Raw genomic sequence first — 15,423 nt, forward strand, 5'->3', positions numbered from 1 at the left:
GATATCTCTTTAGTGGTTTGTAATACATATGCTCTCCACTACAATGGGAGTATCTACTGAAAAGAAAGGGGTCTGAAAAATTGCAAATTTAAGAATTTGATAAGCCCAAGAACCCTTCTATCTTTATAAAAACAAAGAGATGACTGAAACACAAATCATTATGACACAGAAATGTTGCTCTGTGGGATCATATCTGTTATCCTACTTACTGCTTGGAAATACTACTGTCTGCAAAAAAAAGGCTTGCTCTCCCGCAGTATAAGATCTTTATCTCTTGATTCAATTTTAAAGTTCAATTTGTTTTTTAAATGAAATGAATTGGGGGAAAATGTTGTAAGACCAGTGTGGGCATTAGGTTATCAATAAGAGTTTGTTCTAAATATCCTCCTTTATCCCCATTCCAACTGTTCCGACTTAAAGACACAATGACCTAGGTTCAAACAGAAATAGAGCATGTGAAATTAGGCTGCTTCAGGAAACTGATGGAGTGGCCTAATTCTTCCAAGTACTGAACATCCAGCAACTCCCACTGTTTTAACTGTAAGAGAGCAGAAAAATCTGTTGTTTGCTCATAGAAGTGCCACAACTCACAAAACCAGTGTTTTCTCTCATCCAGACTGCTTTTTACCCTGTAAGCAATAGAGTATTTCATAGATATTGATCTGCATTCATTAGTTTTATCTTTCTTCTCAGTGTTCTTATTATTCAAATATGAATAGTGCTGAATGCAATGCTGCTAGTAACAAAATAGCATATATGTGAAACAGTTTCTCATAGTAAGAAATATACATACATCAGATTTCTGTACTTGCTTGAATGAAAATATTTACCAATTGTAAATTTAACATGGAAAACAATGTAGTAATTTCTTCATAGTTTCTCAGAAACGATGTATTCTTCAGTAATTTTTCACAGATATTTTCCTAATCTGTCTTTATATGCTAAAATGCCACTTTATAATAGAATAATCCACATTAACAGTGCTTTCATATTTATCATATTAATAAAATTTATGTATCAAATATATTTATCAGCTTGTCCTATACTCATATAGTATATTGTGTGTTGTACTGTGACAATAATGTTTGGAATACAGAAATGAGTTTCAGATCGATAAAGCCAAGCTGAAATGTTTTTATTCTAGGCATAATAAGTGCTTGGAAATATATTTCTTAAATATGCTGTTTTCTTAAGAGTGGGGCCTGTGAAGCCATATTTTTTTTCTGTTATGATATAGCAATTGTCATTGTGTGAAATTTTTATTTTGCTGAGTAACTCAAAAATATCCATATTTAGAAAGACAGTGGTTGTGAAATCCAGTTAAGTGCACATGTTCAATTTTAAAATGACGTGACATAATTTAGAAGTTTTATGCACCAGCTCAGTTATTAGTTTCACTCCTAATCCCTTTGCCTGCATTTTTCTGAATCCTGCACTCCTGAAATCTGTGGCCCAAATCCTGGCTCCACCATCTCTTGCTCCAACTTCAAAACTTCTCTCTTCTTCAATCAAGGAATGAAGTCCTGGTTTAACAAAGCAAATGGGAATTTTGCTGTTTACTTCAGAAAGGGCCAGGATTCCCCCTTCCTCCTCAGCTTTCTCTCTTTAAAATGCTATGTGTTGCATTCTTTCATTTAGCAGTTCCGTGCAATCCAGATGACTATTTGAAGTTCTGCACTGTCTGGCCTTTGTCAAAATAATATTCTTGTTTCAAGCTGGTCCTTACCCTGAACATTTCTTTTCTGTGACATTTGTTCTGTTAATTCAAAGGTCTTTGACAGAACTGGTCTCTTCTTTCTCAGCAGTTTATTAATTTTTCTCAGATTGTATTCTTTACCTAGAGTAAAGAACCTTTCCCACACATGTTCAGTAGCATCTGCCATAACCCCCCCCCCTTTTTTTTCTCCTTACAACTCATTTCTTGGCATATAAGAAGGAGCTTCAAAGAAAACTAACCTGTTTTGTGTGCCATATTGGCAGTCATAACTCAGAACTGTCATTCTTGTGTGTATAATATCTGAATTAGATGATGACAGGCTATTGCTCTACTGTAACATGGCTGAAAAATACTTTATTCCTTATCTACTCTAGGAATGAAACTTTATAACTCTTCCTGTTAAACACAGAAAAGAATCTTTCATTTAAAATGGTGCTTTTATAATGTTTATGAAGGTGTCAATCAGGGATGTGTGAAAGAGTGAACATGGGAAAGCCAGTTTCAGGTAGATTAAGGCAGGTGCTGTACGTCACAGCAAACCCTGGTGATAAGGAGTGACAGGAATGTATTAACCAAATATAGGTCTCTTGCAACCTGTTTTATGGCCCCACATCAGTAAGGGTTAAAATTCAGCATGGGACATTTTCTTCTTTTAGACCCTCACGTTCCCCTTTCAGAACAAATTAGCAGGAAAAAACAAGGAGCATCAGAATGGATAATGTATGCCTAAATGGAGTGTCAATAATTATAGACTATTGCTTGACATTGCTCGTACTCCATAGAAAAATGGGATAAGACACCTAAGTCTCTTTCCTGAGTATTCAAGTGGCTTGAGTTATCACAGAGGTCTCACCACAAAAATACTGTGGTCCTAAACCATAAGCAATAAATAATACCTTAACTGTGATGTATTTTATTTTTATGTAGTTGCAGGTTTGTCAGGTTTGTCTGAACTGAGGAGGAAGGGATGAACAGCTGTGGACAACACAATCCTAACTAGATGAAAGAGATTCTGCAAATAGAAAATATAGTAGCCAAGGAAAAAGGGAGAAAAGAGAGATGAGGTTATAAAAAGGCCAGAAATAGAAGCAAGTGATATGTCAGAGGAATTATATGGAAAGATTTTTTTGGTCTGTTTTTATATTTTCATCAACATAAAAAATTTCATCACCCAAGGTTAAAAAAAAAAAAAAAAAAAAAAAAGTGAAAAAAGCCCCAAAGTGGAAAAAATATCTTTGCTTAACCCCATTAATCGTGTGACTTAGGCTCCTGTCTTGGGCTTACACACAATGAGCTTATGGATGTGCCAGTCATATGTTCACATTAGGAACTGGTGGGATTACATCAACCTTGGAACTTGCCTCTCAGCTGTAGCTGCTGTTTTTCGGTCAAGACCACTGTGTTCCCCCTCTGCTGTGTTCCAATGTAACATTGAAAAGTTAGCTTAATCCGCAAATAGGTAGCAACTCCCAAGGAAGAGTGGTGCTACCGAGGCAGCCACTTTTTCTCTACATTATTCTAGTACTGACTATTGAATTTCTCACCAGTGGAAGACAACAGAGGAGAAAGGCAGAAGTCAGTCTCAGCAGTGTGGTTGCAGCAGTTGCTAGTCTAAGTGTGGAAGGATGATGTTAGTTTCTGCCCTTTCTTGCTGAACATAAACTTGGCTGAAGAAGCAAAAAGAGGAGAAACATGCACCAGCAGATGTGTGAGCTTCAGCTAGGAGGCAGCCAACAGAGGCTGTGCTGTTAGTTGTTGTTTCCCAGCTAAAACCAGCATCCCACTGTGGGCCCCGTTCTTCCTGAATACCATTTCAAAGTCAAGTTAGCTGTGGTTTAACTATTTGACTGGATGCTTGAATGCATCAGAAGAGATGTACTTAGACATCAGATGAAGACTCAGTCATCAGATGCATCAGATGCAGACATCTCAGCTGGGGAAGGAGATAGAAGAGCAAGTAAGAGTATTGCTCTAATAATTCATTCTCACTACATAAAAAGTGAGTTCTAGCTGATTCTGATATGCACTGTAAATGTCATGGGGAGTGGCTAGGAAGAGTATAAGAAACCTTTGTGGTAATATGGTTTTGCCTAGGCTGAGCAATAAATTAAGGCATAACGCTAGTTTCAGTTAGGCTAGAGCTAAATACAGATGTGCACACAATCCATAAAATGCACAGATTTCTGCAAACCAAAGAAAAACAGCCACAGAAGTAGAGAGAAGGTTTCCTAAAAGAAGAATGTTTTTTTCCTGAAATAGAGGTAAGTCGAGCCTAATTGGGGATTCAAGGGTGATAAAAGCACCAAAAGTGCTGCCTTCTTGAGTGCTGTACCTGTGCATACAAAGTGAACAAACTGGTATAAATGTAGACAATGGTGCATTTTCCTCTCTTATGCATATTCTTTGGTGACAATGTCAGATCTGCAGTATTGTGGGCTGCCATGGTTTTCATGTATCTTCCAGTCATTCTATCAGATTTTTCTTTCCCCTAGAAAGCTGGAGTGTTTTTTCTTCGGAGTCAGTGTGCAGGGCATATGTTCTTTCTGTTGGTTGTGGCTGCTGCTGCCACCTGTGAGTGATCCGAGGAGAGAAATCAGCAGAAACAGCAATTTTCCACCTCTTGGCACACCTTCACACAGCACAGCCTCCTCTGGCCATGGCGGGTGCTGTTTAGGCAATGGGGTAAGTGTGCTGCAGTATGCCTGTGTGGTTAGAGGGGACTGCCGGGAGTGCAGAATGTGCAAGGGAAATCAAGCATAAGTAGGAGCTGTCAGGCCCTAAAGGGTCCTTCTTTTCAAATTCCCATCTGCCTGAAATTGCTCCAGAGGGGGTAGCAGGTAGAACTTAAATGTATTTTTCCCCTCCTGGCATCCCTTAAGATATCCCCTGGAGGGAGCTCTTCTTACTCTACCCATACAATGTCGTGGTCATGGCAGCAATTCCTAGGAAGGCTGAGTAGCTGTTTCTGAAGGTATATAGAACATATGCATAATGGAGAATCAGCATAGGAAACTGAACCAAGGCAAGAGTGTGCCTGGGAAATAATTAATAAGGGTAAGATTAATAATAATGAATAAATTACTACTAAATTCTTACAAATGAATAACAATGCAAAATTTAAAATGAATTAGTAAGAACAAATAAGGAACTAAGCATGCAGAGATTCAACTGTTAATCCATGCAGGATAGAGAGATATCTGCTGAAGGGGCTTGTTTTTGATACCACTTTGGATACTAGTAAGTTGTAGTCTAGTTTTTCTTATAAGAAAAACCATTGATAATGCCAATATCTGATCTGCTAGGAAGTGTTTTAAGTACACCTGTGGCTGTACTTGCAGCTTAAATGGAGAAATAGTACTAAATGAAAGTACATTTCTAATGCACTGTAATGGTAGTCCCAACAGGAGCATCAGAACAAATAGCTGAAAAACTGGAATTCTCACAATGCTCTTTGAGGAATCACAGTTTGTATGAGTAGGTGCAAGGTGTCCGCTGCACTTTCACAGTTATCTAATGATTGATACCAGGGAGTCCCAAATTCTCTGTCAACAGCTGCCATTGCTTTGAATATTCTTGCCTATTCACTGTACCTTTATATATAGAGAAAAAAAGAGTACTATTTATTCGATACAGATGTCTATAGCAGGACACCCATGTAAACACTTGGTGGGAGGCACTTACACTGCTGACCAGATGCAACCAAATACGATCTAACTGCTGGCCATCAGAGCCTCTCAGCAACACTTTTCCAACCCTTCTTTAAAGCCAGTTCTGCCACTTATCTGATCCTGTGATGGGACAGTTCAGTGTGCTGGGTAGTAGAAAGCTGGATAAGTGAAGTTTAGATCAGTCCTGTGCTGAAAGCAAATCCTTTCTTATGTCAGTAGAAGGCTTTCCTAAAGTGCTCCGTATAAATATATATCGGCCTTAGTGTTTTAAGTTACTCAGTCAGCAGGATGAAATCACCATGGCAGTGGTTGCTATTGGCTTTAGTAATATTGAGGGGATTTGCTCCAAATGTCCTCAGAGAAACTGCATTAATGAGAAGAATGCCAAATAGGAAACATTCTATTTGTAAAGTTATTAAAGCTGGTACTTCTTTCTGAGGACAATTTTGTGTTCTAATTAAAAGAACTGTTTGCCTGAAGACAGAAGTATTTATCAATATGATACACCGTGTTGCCAAAAGAGAGATGACATACAGACCACCAGCACTTCCCTTCTCCCTTTTGTGATGTGTTTTCTGGTTGGTCTGCATCTGCTAAAATAAGACCGTAATTAACCTCTCATGTTATATATCACACTATGCAGCTACCATAATTTCAAACAGATAGCATGGAAAAGAAACATGAAATAACATAAACAGGAACATAAGGAACATAAACTGACTTTCCTGTGAGGCAGTATTGCAGAATTTTAGAATTAAAATTTTGTTAGCTCAATTTTTGAAAAAAAAATTGTCAGAGGAAAGTAGGCACTATTTGTGAAAAATACTCATCAGCATCAAGTCCAAAATTCTTTTGAAATTTACTTAAAAAAAAGTTTTCATTTTCCTAACTAATTATCAAATCATGTTGGATTCTGTAGTATTCTGGAGAGTGACCAGTCAGTTTATTTGCATAATGGGATAAAGGAATATGCTCTTTCTTGATTTTTTCAAAAGGCAGTGAAGTTTGGCTGACTGGCTTTTTTTTTTTTTCTTTTTTTGAAAATATTTTCTTACTTGATTTTTAAACTTTAAATTTTATTAGCATAACTATTATGCTAATAAAATGGTATATGGTTTGTGCAGTAGATGGATAGACAGTGGCACAGGTACAGCTATGCCCAGTTGACAAATGTGTTTGATTTTTGTGTCTGTTACCTAGCGGATAGCAATCAGTGTGGTATCTTTTTGTCTTTTGTAATCCAGGGAAGGAATGAAATAAGACAGGGGCCATGAAAAGACAGGCATTACGCTTTTGACATCCAAAAAGATCAGTGCTTGAGCCAGAATTGCTGCTTTTACTTTCTCTCCTGTTTGAGTCATTATCAGATGCCATTAGGCAAGCAGTCTGGCTGTGTTTGTTATTGTTCAGTAAAAAGACTTTTTTTTTTTTAATTCACCACAGAATGTTACATGTCCTTTTTCAGCTGGATAGATGCACACTTACAATTCCTATCTCCCTCAAAATGGAGGCCGAGCTACTACTCAGAGGGACCTCCGCAGCCTGGAGGAACGTACCAGCAGCATCCTCATGACGTTCAGCAAAGACAAATCACAGTCTTGCAGCAGGGTTAGAGTAACCTCATGCAGGCTGGGCATGGTCTGGATAGGCAGCAGTTCTGCAGAAAAGGCTTGGAAGCCTGGGAGATATCAAGCTGAATGCAAGTCACCAGTGCATCCTTGCGAGGTGGAAAGCTAGTCACGTGCTGTGCTGTATTAGGCAGAGAGGAGAGAGGAGAAGCAGAAGCTAAGGAGAATCTAATAGCAATCTAGATAGCAAAGACAGCTAGATGTAAGGTCTTTACTTCTAGACAGCTGATGATATTTTATTCAATAAATGTTTAAAATAGAATGGTTAAATTCTGGTAGGAGCGAGGCTGAGAATGCCAGTCTCTTCTTCGTCAGAGGAAGATGTCCTGCTGGAGTCGAGCAGATTTGCCATAGTAAGGATACAGAGGTATCAAAAATAGCCCCATATAGAGCCAAGTCACACCTGTCAGTATTGAGAGTATTCAGAGTGTTTCAGCTGGTGTTTGCTAGCTTTTGCTAGGTAATGCTATGATGAGTGAATTCATGCTGTTGTATGTTGGGCTTTTTGCAGTCACTGGTACCTGTGATTGAAATTAAAGCTGGGTGTTGCATGCAAGCCCAAGAGAGCACTGTGGCATAGGAAGTGAATGAAATAATTTGGTAAAGCAAGACCATCCTTGTAATGTGAATGGTTCACATGTTGTGGTTTTTCTGGTTATGATGATTTCAGTTCACTTCCAAATCTGTCATTGCAGATACTCTGGCGAATGCAAAGACAGCTGAAGGGATCAGAAATGTTTCTGCGTCACTTTGGAATATAAGACTTGATGAGCCATTATGCTGTGAACTGTTATGTCCCTATATTTGGAAGCAGTTTGTTTTTCAAGCTATGGTTACAGAGATGCACTTTCAATTGGGCACGAAGCACTGACAAGACATGCACTGATGAGTTTCCACATACTGTGCTGAAGCATTGTGTTGATTTGTTTCACAGGGACTTTTGGTTTTTCTGTTTTACAGGATGTCTCAGAAAGGCTTTCTGTCCTGTACTGTAACTAAATTCATAATGAAAATTTAGTTGATCACTGACTGCATATCAGCTGCAATTGCTTAGCATCCTTTTAAGAATCCCTTTTAATATAATCTCCTGTGGGCCAGCAAAATAGGCTTATTTCTGTTTTAAAAAAATGATTTGTTTTGTTTCTTGTGGATTGTCCTAAAGAAGTATCAGTCTGCATTATTTCATTTTGGGAGCCTTAGAGAAAGGGTATTAGTGATCACATATTCAAATGGCATAATGGAGGAAAAGAAACACTGGGTTGTTGTCTTTTAATACCATGCTTAGTGGTTTTTAGCCTACACAGAGTAGTTAATAATACAGGTTCTAACAGAGAAGCCAAAGGCACTCCCACCTTCCTGAAACGAAGCCAAACCCCTCTAATTTGCTGAAGCTAACTTCGTACTGAAGAATAAAATAGAAAAACAAAACCCAAAAGACCTTGGGGTGAAACAAGAGCGTTATCTTGTAGAGGAGAACGTCGCAGTGGATGTAATCCTGCGTGACTAAACGGAGCTTTTCATCCCGTGCTGCCCTGCCAGCGTTCTCCCTGCTTTGGGGGCAGCGTGACCCCACGGGACAGCGGGCTTGCTCTCCCGCCGCAGCTCGGCGTGGGCACCTCCGCCGCTGCGTGCCGCAGCGAGGGCATGCCCCTGCGCCTAGGAGGGCGCCCCGAGCGCGGCAGCCCCTTCCCTCCGCAGGTTCCCAGCAGCGCGGTTGTCTCCCCGTGTGCTGAGTGCTTTTAAAGTCTGCGCCCAGGCGCATGCGGTGGGCACCAGCACGCAGGCTGCCAAGCTTTCCATCTTAGTAAGGAGTCTTACTTTTTAAATGCAAACCAAATGGCCCAGTTTTGTTTTTAAGTAGGGTCTGTGGTCTACACAGACGGTTCAGAGCACCTGTTTGGCCACAGAAATGCACTTTTTGGCCAAAGCAATACAGAAATATAGTGGACTGATGGTTAGGCATGTTGTCCTGTCGTTATGACAGTAAATCCCTTCTTCCACCTAAATGTGACAGCAGTTCACAGGGAAAAGCACATGTGCTTGCCCGTAGGCACCACTTGACAGTCGTGAGCCCTCACATGCTGTCACTAACATCTGTTCCTCCCGCTTCCCTTTGCAATTTAGGACCATCATGCAAACACAGGAGACGTAAGCTGAACCTGTGGAGCCTACCATGTTAGCCCTTGGTCTAGCATGTTTTCCTACTTCTGCTCAGAGCAAAATTAATTCCATCTTAAACAGGCCTGAAAGATAGGTTGAGGAAAAAAAGGTAGTGGCTTAAAAATATTGAAAAAATGAAGTCTCAGTCAGCATCAAAATGTTTAAAATACAATCATTTTAACAAAAGCTCTCAGAGAAAACTGTCAAGGTATGTTTAACTTGTCCTCACTGTAATAAAGGGGAGTTATTTAAATGAAGAGGTAGAGTTCTAATCTTGACCATATTAACATATTTTAATATATTGTTACATATTAATATTTTGTAGCTGTCATTTTTGACCTTAGGAGCGTTCTTACGATGATCACACTGATTTGAGATTATCGACTTTTTTTTTTACCTTATTGCAATGAAACAGTTCAAGATTATGAAAACGAAACTTTTAAATAATTGAAAGGAGAAACATTTTGGATTTTTCACGGGGAATTTTAAAGTGATGGCTTCTTAAGCCTTTAATGAAAGCAAATGCTTTTTTTAGAGAGATGTTTGCAAATCACTGGAAATTCGATCATTTTAAAACAGGTTTCCATTCAATAGCAGATTTAGTCCCACAGTAATGCTTTAATTCCTGATTGAATGATTTTTGATATATTACATTGTGCAAATGAACTTTAGAAAGCTGAAGAAAATACTTTCTACAACAAATGTTCTTCTAATGATATAATTAGCACAGCTTATAGAAGTACAGTTATAGGCACATGTTAAAATAGCACAAAAGCAGGAGAGCCCTAAACAGGAAGCAGAGATTGCCTGTATAATTAGAGACAGAGAAAAATCATTAAAATAAAGTCTGTTTTCTTGTTTGTTGAAGGGATTATGCTAAAAAAGAAAAATAATGTTAATTTCAATGTTCTCATTAACAAAGTGATGTTTGAGTGAAGGAATTATACTCCTATAGGGTAGATATCTCCATTTTTGGAAGCTTTTTGAAGATTAGCCAGATATTAGTATTTGTACAGTAAAAGTGCACATCAGATATTTCCAGTTTGTTTTAGGGAACACTTCAAAATGTCCGTATTAATACCCCCTCACTCTAAGTAGAGCTTAGGGATGATTTCCCTCCCCTAGGGTGTCATGGCAGCTGTGATAAACTCAATGTTGAAAAGCACTTTGCCTTAATTTGGATTGCAACAGGACTTTCTTTATGAATAGCCTGTTCAGTCTCCCTGCTGGCCTCGCGTGCTGTTTCCTGGCAGAGCCAGGACAGCTCGCTGCGAGTGTATGAGCCCCAGAATCCAGGCAGCGCCTCAGGTCCCACGGTACAAACATGGCCATGGCACCCCTTGCAAAAAAAAATTAATAAAAAAATAGAAAAATTACTGAATCGCTTCTCAATTATTTCAGCTACACTTATTTTCTTAGGCTTGCCAGTTTTCTTTCATTGTTCCAGTTATTTTATTTATTTTGCATTATCCTGCAAAATGCGGGTGAATGTTTTAATCTTCATGTGAGTTCAGCAAGAATGTTTATAAAAAGAGACCTCTCCAAAATAGCAGGAAATGTCTTTCCAGTTTTAATCAGCAACATGCCCTCCTACCTGTATTGTAATGCTTGGTACAGTAACATAAATCCTTTTCTTCTTTCAACAGAAACTGTGGCAGAGTGAGCCCTTCTGCTACTTGGACAGCTCCCTTTTCTTGCCATTCAAAAATGAGATCATTCATTGTGTATCCAACTAAAAAAAAAAAAAAAAAAAAAAAAAAAAAAAAGAAAAAAAGGCAAATAAACTCTAAGTCAGCTGCAAACTTTTGAAGCAGGGACATTCCAAATAGCAATGATATAAATAAATGTCATAAAATGAGAAAATACAGCAGGTCTCCTTGTAAAAGTTAACTACAAAGCATTATCTGCCTTTTTAAAACATACCAATCTAGGGGCGGGGAAAAAAAAAGCCAGTTTTGTTGATCATTTGTGAAATCCTATTAGTCAAGTAGTCTGGTAGTGGAGTTAACAAAAACACCAAAATGAACTAAACATTGAGTTCTCTTGGGTGCTTTTGAAAACCCTGCCCTCCTCGGCCTGTAAAGGATAAAACAGGCCCTTCAGTTTCAAATCTATTTTTCATTTTATGTGGTGTGAAATTGTGTATTGTCAAAGCTTTATTTATAGTTTTATGGATTTGAAGTAAGTTAGGTACAAATCCTACAAAGAAAACAATGAGAATTTCTGCAGGAGTGAAGTTAGTTGAATTGAAAAAATACTTTTCTCTGAAACTGGTACAAAACAAAGAAAAATTGAACATAATCATCTTCTCATATTAGCTGACTCTGGAGTAATATGATATTAAGAGGTGTTTGTTTTTAATATTCAGATTCCTGCATTTATCCTTACCCCATGCTTGAGTGTATATGCTTAAATAAAACAGTAAAAGCTGTAGTAGAAGTACTAACCAAGGACCAGTCTTTCCTCCTGTTTACCCCTCTTAGCTGAATATGTGCGTGGGATACCACTGAGGAAAATAGCTCTGCTTCCTCCAAATATGTCAAGCATTAACCTTCCAGTGCATCCTTCGCATCTTCTTTCAAACTTCCGATTAAATTCCATCCAGTTAAGACAAGTGACAAGGGCTTCCTATACTCATTCAGGGTTCATTAGAGCCTTGCTCAGAATCTAATAGATTTGGACAATAATGAAATTTTAAAATTGCAATCTACATCTAAATAGCTTCTATTGTTGTGATAGCTAGAACCGCAGGGGTACACTTGAACCACGTATAATAGCTGGAATCACAAGGAAAAGAATGGAGTCATTTTTACATCTGTATTATATAGCTTTCACCCATTTATTTTGCTTCTTTTTTATGTTTCCTCTCTGCTTTAGTCCAAAGCTAAAAAGCTGATCAGAGTAACCTAGTGATAACTGGAAATATCTTGTAACCTTTCAATAAGAAATCACTGTTCCAAGTGTAGTGTTCAGAACTTGCTAAGGGTGACACTGCCTGCAAATGCTGCAATCTTGAGTTTCAGTGAGGGAAATAAGATGTTTGGTTTGTACTCATAAATCTTTCTCCTGTTATATTCAGTGACCTCAGTACTCTTTGAATACATCTGTGAATGCTACTCAGTCATAGTGCCCTGATACGCGGAGCTCAGTTTTGAGACACACCTCATCCTTTCTGAGGTAGCTGTGCTGAGTACATCTGTCAGTTAAGAATGAAGGATTATAAATTTAAAACTCTTTCCAACACCTCTCTATGCTTCTAGATTTTTTGTTTCTTTTGAAGAGTATCTTATACAAGGTATTGATAGACGCTCAGGATGACTGTCAGTTACATACTTGTGTATTTTGCTAGGGCTGGATGAATATGCTAAAAACAAGACCACATCCTTTCAAAAAAGTATTTCATTAAGATTAGCTCTTATACAATTCATTATAAGCATATATTAAATGTATATGGAAAGCTTATTTTACTCTCTTCCTCAATATGAGACATTCTAAAATACAGTTTTAAAATTCACTATTGAATGCCATAAACTATGAAAACTCAAACATATAGCTCCTATCAAACTTTGCATGCATTCAGACAAAAAGCAGTTGTGTGTAAAGCAGATTATCATTTGAAGCATGTAGATTATGGCCAGAAGTGATATCCCCTGAGTAAAATTCATTGAACTGACAAGAAACAACTGCCGTGTCAAAATGGATTTCACTAAATCAGATTCACTCATCTCTAATGCATGTTTTTAATTTTAATTATCTACCATGGCCACTAATTCTTACATGGTACATGCTATTAAAAATAATAACAGTGTATGGAAAGTGCTGACGTAGTAATTTTTTTCTTGTGTTTGCATTTAAAGTACCCAAATATAGCTTTAGCATTCAATATGGTAATTTTGATTTTGTAAGTTCAAATTTATGCAGTCTTAAAATATAAAAGAGTTAATGGAGATGTGAATTTACGTTCAACTCAAAAAAAAAATCAAAAGTAATATGATATATATCTTATTTCCACTGTGTAAGTACATTAAATTAAAGCAACTTAATCTCTGTTAAATTTGTGGCCCTTCATTAAATGTGAAACACCTGACCCAACCATATGCCTGTTGAGTTAAGGAAATCTAAAATCTTGTAACACTCCTGTAATGGGGGAAGTAGGAAAACTTAAGTTATATATATATATATATATATATATATAAAACTATTTGATAATTCTAACTTGTTTCTGAAGTTTGGGTAGTAAGCAGTGTCAACCATGGTGGCTATCCTTGATTTTCTAACTGAAAGTATATCCTTGTTTGGTGCAGTTCCAAAAAATTAATAAGCTCTTTCTTTTTCCCAAGAAATTCTCCTCTACTATATAGTAGACATGTAGAAAAGGAAGAAGGACTACAGCAGGAAATATCTTTTCACTCACAGATATAAAGCAGAATCAGAGAATTTGTAAGAATTAAGTCAGTCATGCCGGAACAAACTGAAATTTATGTCCTAGGCCAATCCCAGAATATTCTTTGCACAAAAGGGCTAAAACTGCATTATTCTTCTGGGTTAGAAATTTTTCAGGGTGAATATCAATAGTAATAGAGGTAACTGTTTTCTTAATATCTCAAAAAAGGCAAATATTTTTGTTTCTTATTTTGTGAAGAACTGCTGAATAACACAGAAAATGACTCCGAATGCTAGTTGTATTGCTGTGTGTACTATGTATAAGGGGGAAAAAAGCATATCTCTAGAAATGGCATTTTAAAAAAATTAGTAGTTACTGTAGGTGGTATATATACTATTAGAAATTAGGCATATGATGCTATCTATAAAATGGAGCTTAAAATCAGTGCTGCAGCCCCCTAACTTGGGAGCTCTGTTGATTAACGTACTCAGTGTCCCTTGTCGAAGTGGCTGGGCTCCCTGCAGCATGGGAAGATACCGTGGCAGCTTCTGAAATCACCTTCAGGGTCAGCCTCAAGAACAAAGATAAGCAGAGGCTTATGATCCTGAGAGGGATAAGGCACCGAAGTGCTTAGTCCCATCAGGATTTGGGTGATTATGTGTGCAGCAAGCAGCAGAAGTGTAGGGAGCTTTGCTAATGAAAATTGTGGAGCCTCGAGGGCAGTTGAGTGTTATTTTTCAGATTTAGGATCCTACAATTTCTGATCATAAATGTTTACAGTATTAGAATTATGTGAATAACTTTAAAATCCTGAGGCCACTGCCTGAGTTCAATGGGACTGTATATGGTATGGCATATTCAGACATATATGTTTGCAGTACTGAGGCCTACATTTGCAAAGTGGAAATCTAGATATTTTAACAAAGCAGGTCTCTACTAAATTATCTTTACCTTACTTATCTAGAGGGGAAAAAAAAGGACACTACTAAAATAAGTTTCACAGGATTAAAAATGAAGAGGACTAAAGCATTTCATTGTCTGCGTAAAATAGACAACCGATTGGCTGAGAAAGATAGGCGAATGAAGTAAGTAATGGTGTGCTTTTTGTTCCATGTGTGTATAGCACCGGTCACAGCAATAACGATCATGACTACAGCTGAGCATGTCTCAGACACAACTGTAATTAAAAATAAAATCTGAGTTTAGTAGTATCTAAATAGTAAAAGTAAATAAGATAGATATCCTGTTTGTATTTTCTAAGTTTTGCTCCGATATTCTTGAATAATGGCACTGCTAGTAAGCAAAGGAAAAGGAGGAGGAGGAGGAAAGGGCCCATTAACTTAGTCACACTTTTTGTCTGCACTTGTGTATGTATCTTAAGAGTGAAACCTAAGGCATCACAGTAAGTGAAAAATCATACATTCTCAGTAGGGATAGATGAATGTGACTAGCAACTTTCTCTTTTCGAGTCATTTATTCAGTGGACAGGATACAAAATGTGTATAAATATTATGAAAAATATTTACTGTAGAAAATTACAGCTTGAGAGACAAATTTTGCTATTTGTATTTTACGACAACAAGCTTGAATGTGGAGCAATAGAATGTGGAAAACACTGCAGCAAATGAAAGTGGAAACACCTGAATAAACAAATGATTTATATGTAAAAAGATACAGCTGTGTTCCTGTAACTCTAACAGTTATAGTGTGCCAATTTGTTGAGTGGATATATGCATAAATGGTCAAATAGAATATCTCAGGAATGTATTATCCTGCCATTGACCAATATATAGAGAGAGGTTCAGTCCAGGATTTTAATTTTTGATGAAAGCATCAGAAGGTATGATAATGAAATTAAGGCAAAAT

General features: G+C 37.5%; 1 protein-coding gene and 1 long non-coding RNA gene across 2 annotated transcripts in view; one reads left to right on the forward strand and one right to left on the reverse strand.

The window, feature by feature from the left end:
* Positions 1-15,423, forward strand: part of LOC135328239 (uncharacterized) — a 92,395-nt gene that overhangs the window by 42,699 nt on the left and 34,273 nt on the right. The window lies entirely within an intron of this gene.
* The window catches only part of GLRA3 (glycine receptor alpha 3), a 103,053-nt gene that overhangs the window by 16,451 nt on the left and 71,179 nt on the right, over positions 1-15,423 (reverse strand). Inside the window, exon 6 of the mRNA XM_026105157.2 lies at positions 10,768-10,905. Within this exon, the coding sequence (XP_025960942.1) occupies positions 10,768-10,905 (138 nt within the window). The remainder of the gene's footprint in view (positions 1-10,767; positions 10,906-15,423) is intronic.

The sequence above is a fragment of the Dromaius novaehollandiae genome, chromosome 4 (genome assembly GCF_036370855.1).
Source record: "Dromaius novaehollandiae isolate bDroNov1 chromosome 4, bDroNov1.hap1, whole genome shotgun sequence".
NCBI classification, from domain to species: Eukaryota; Metazoa; Chordata; class Aves; order Casuariiformes; family Dromaiidae; genus Dromaius; species Dromaius novaehollandiae.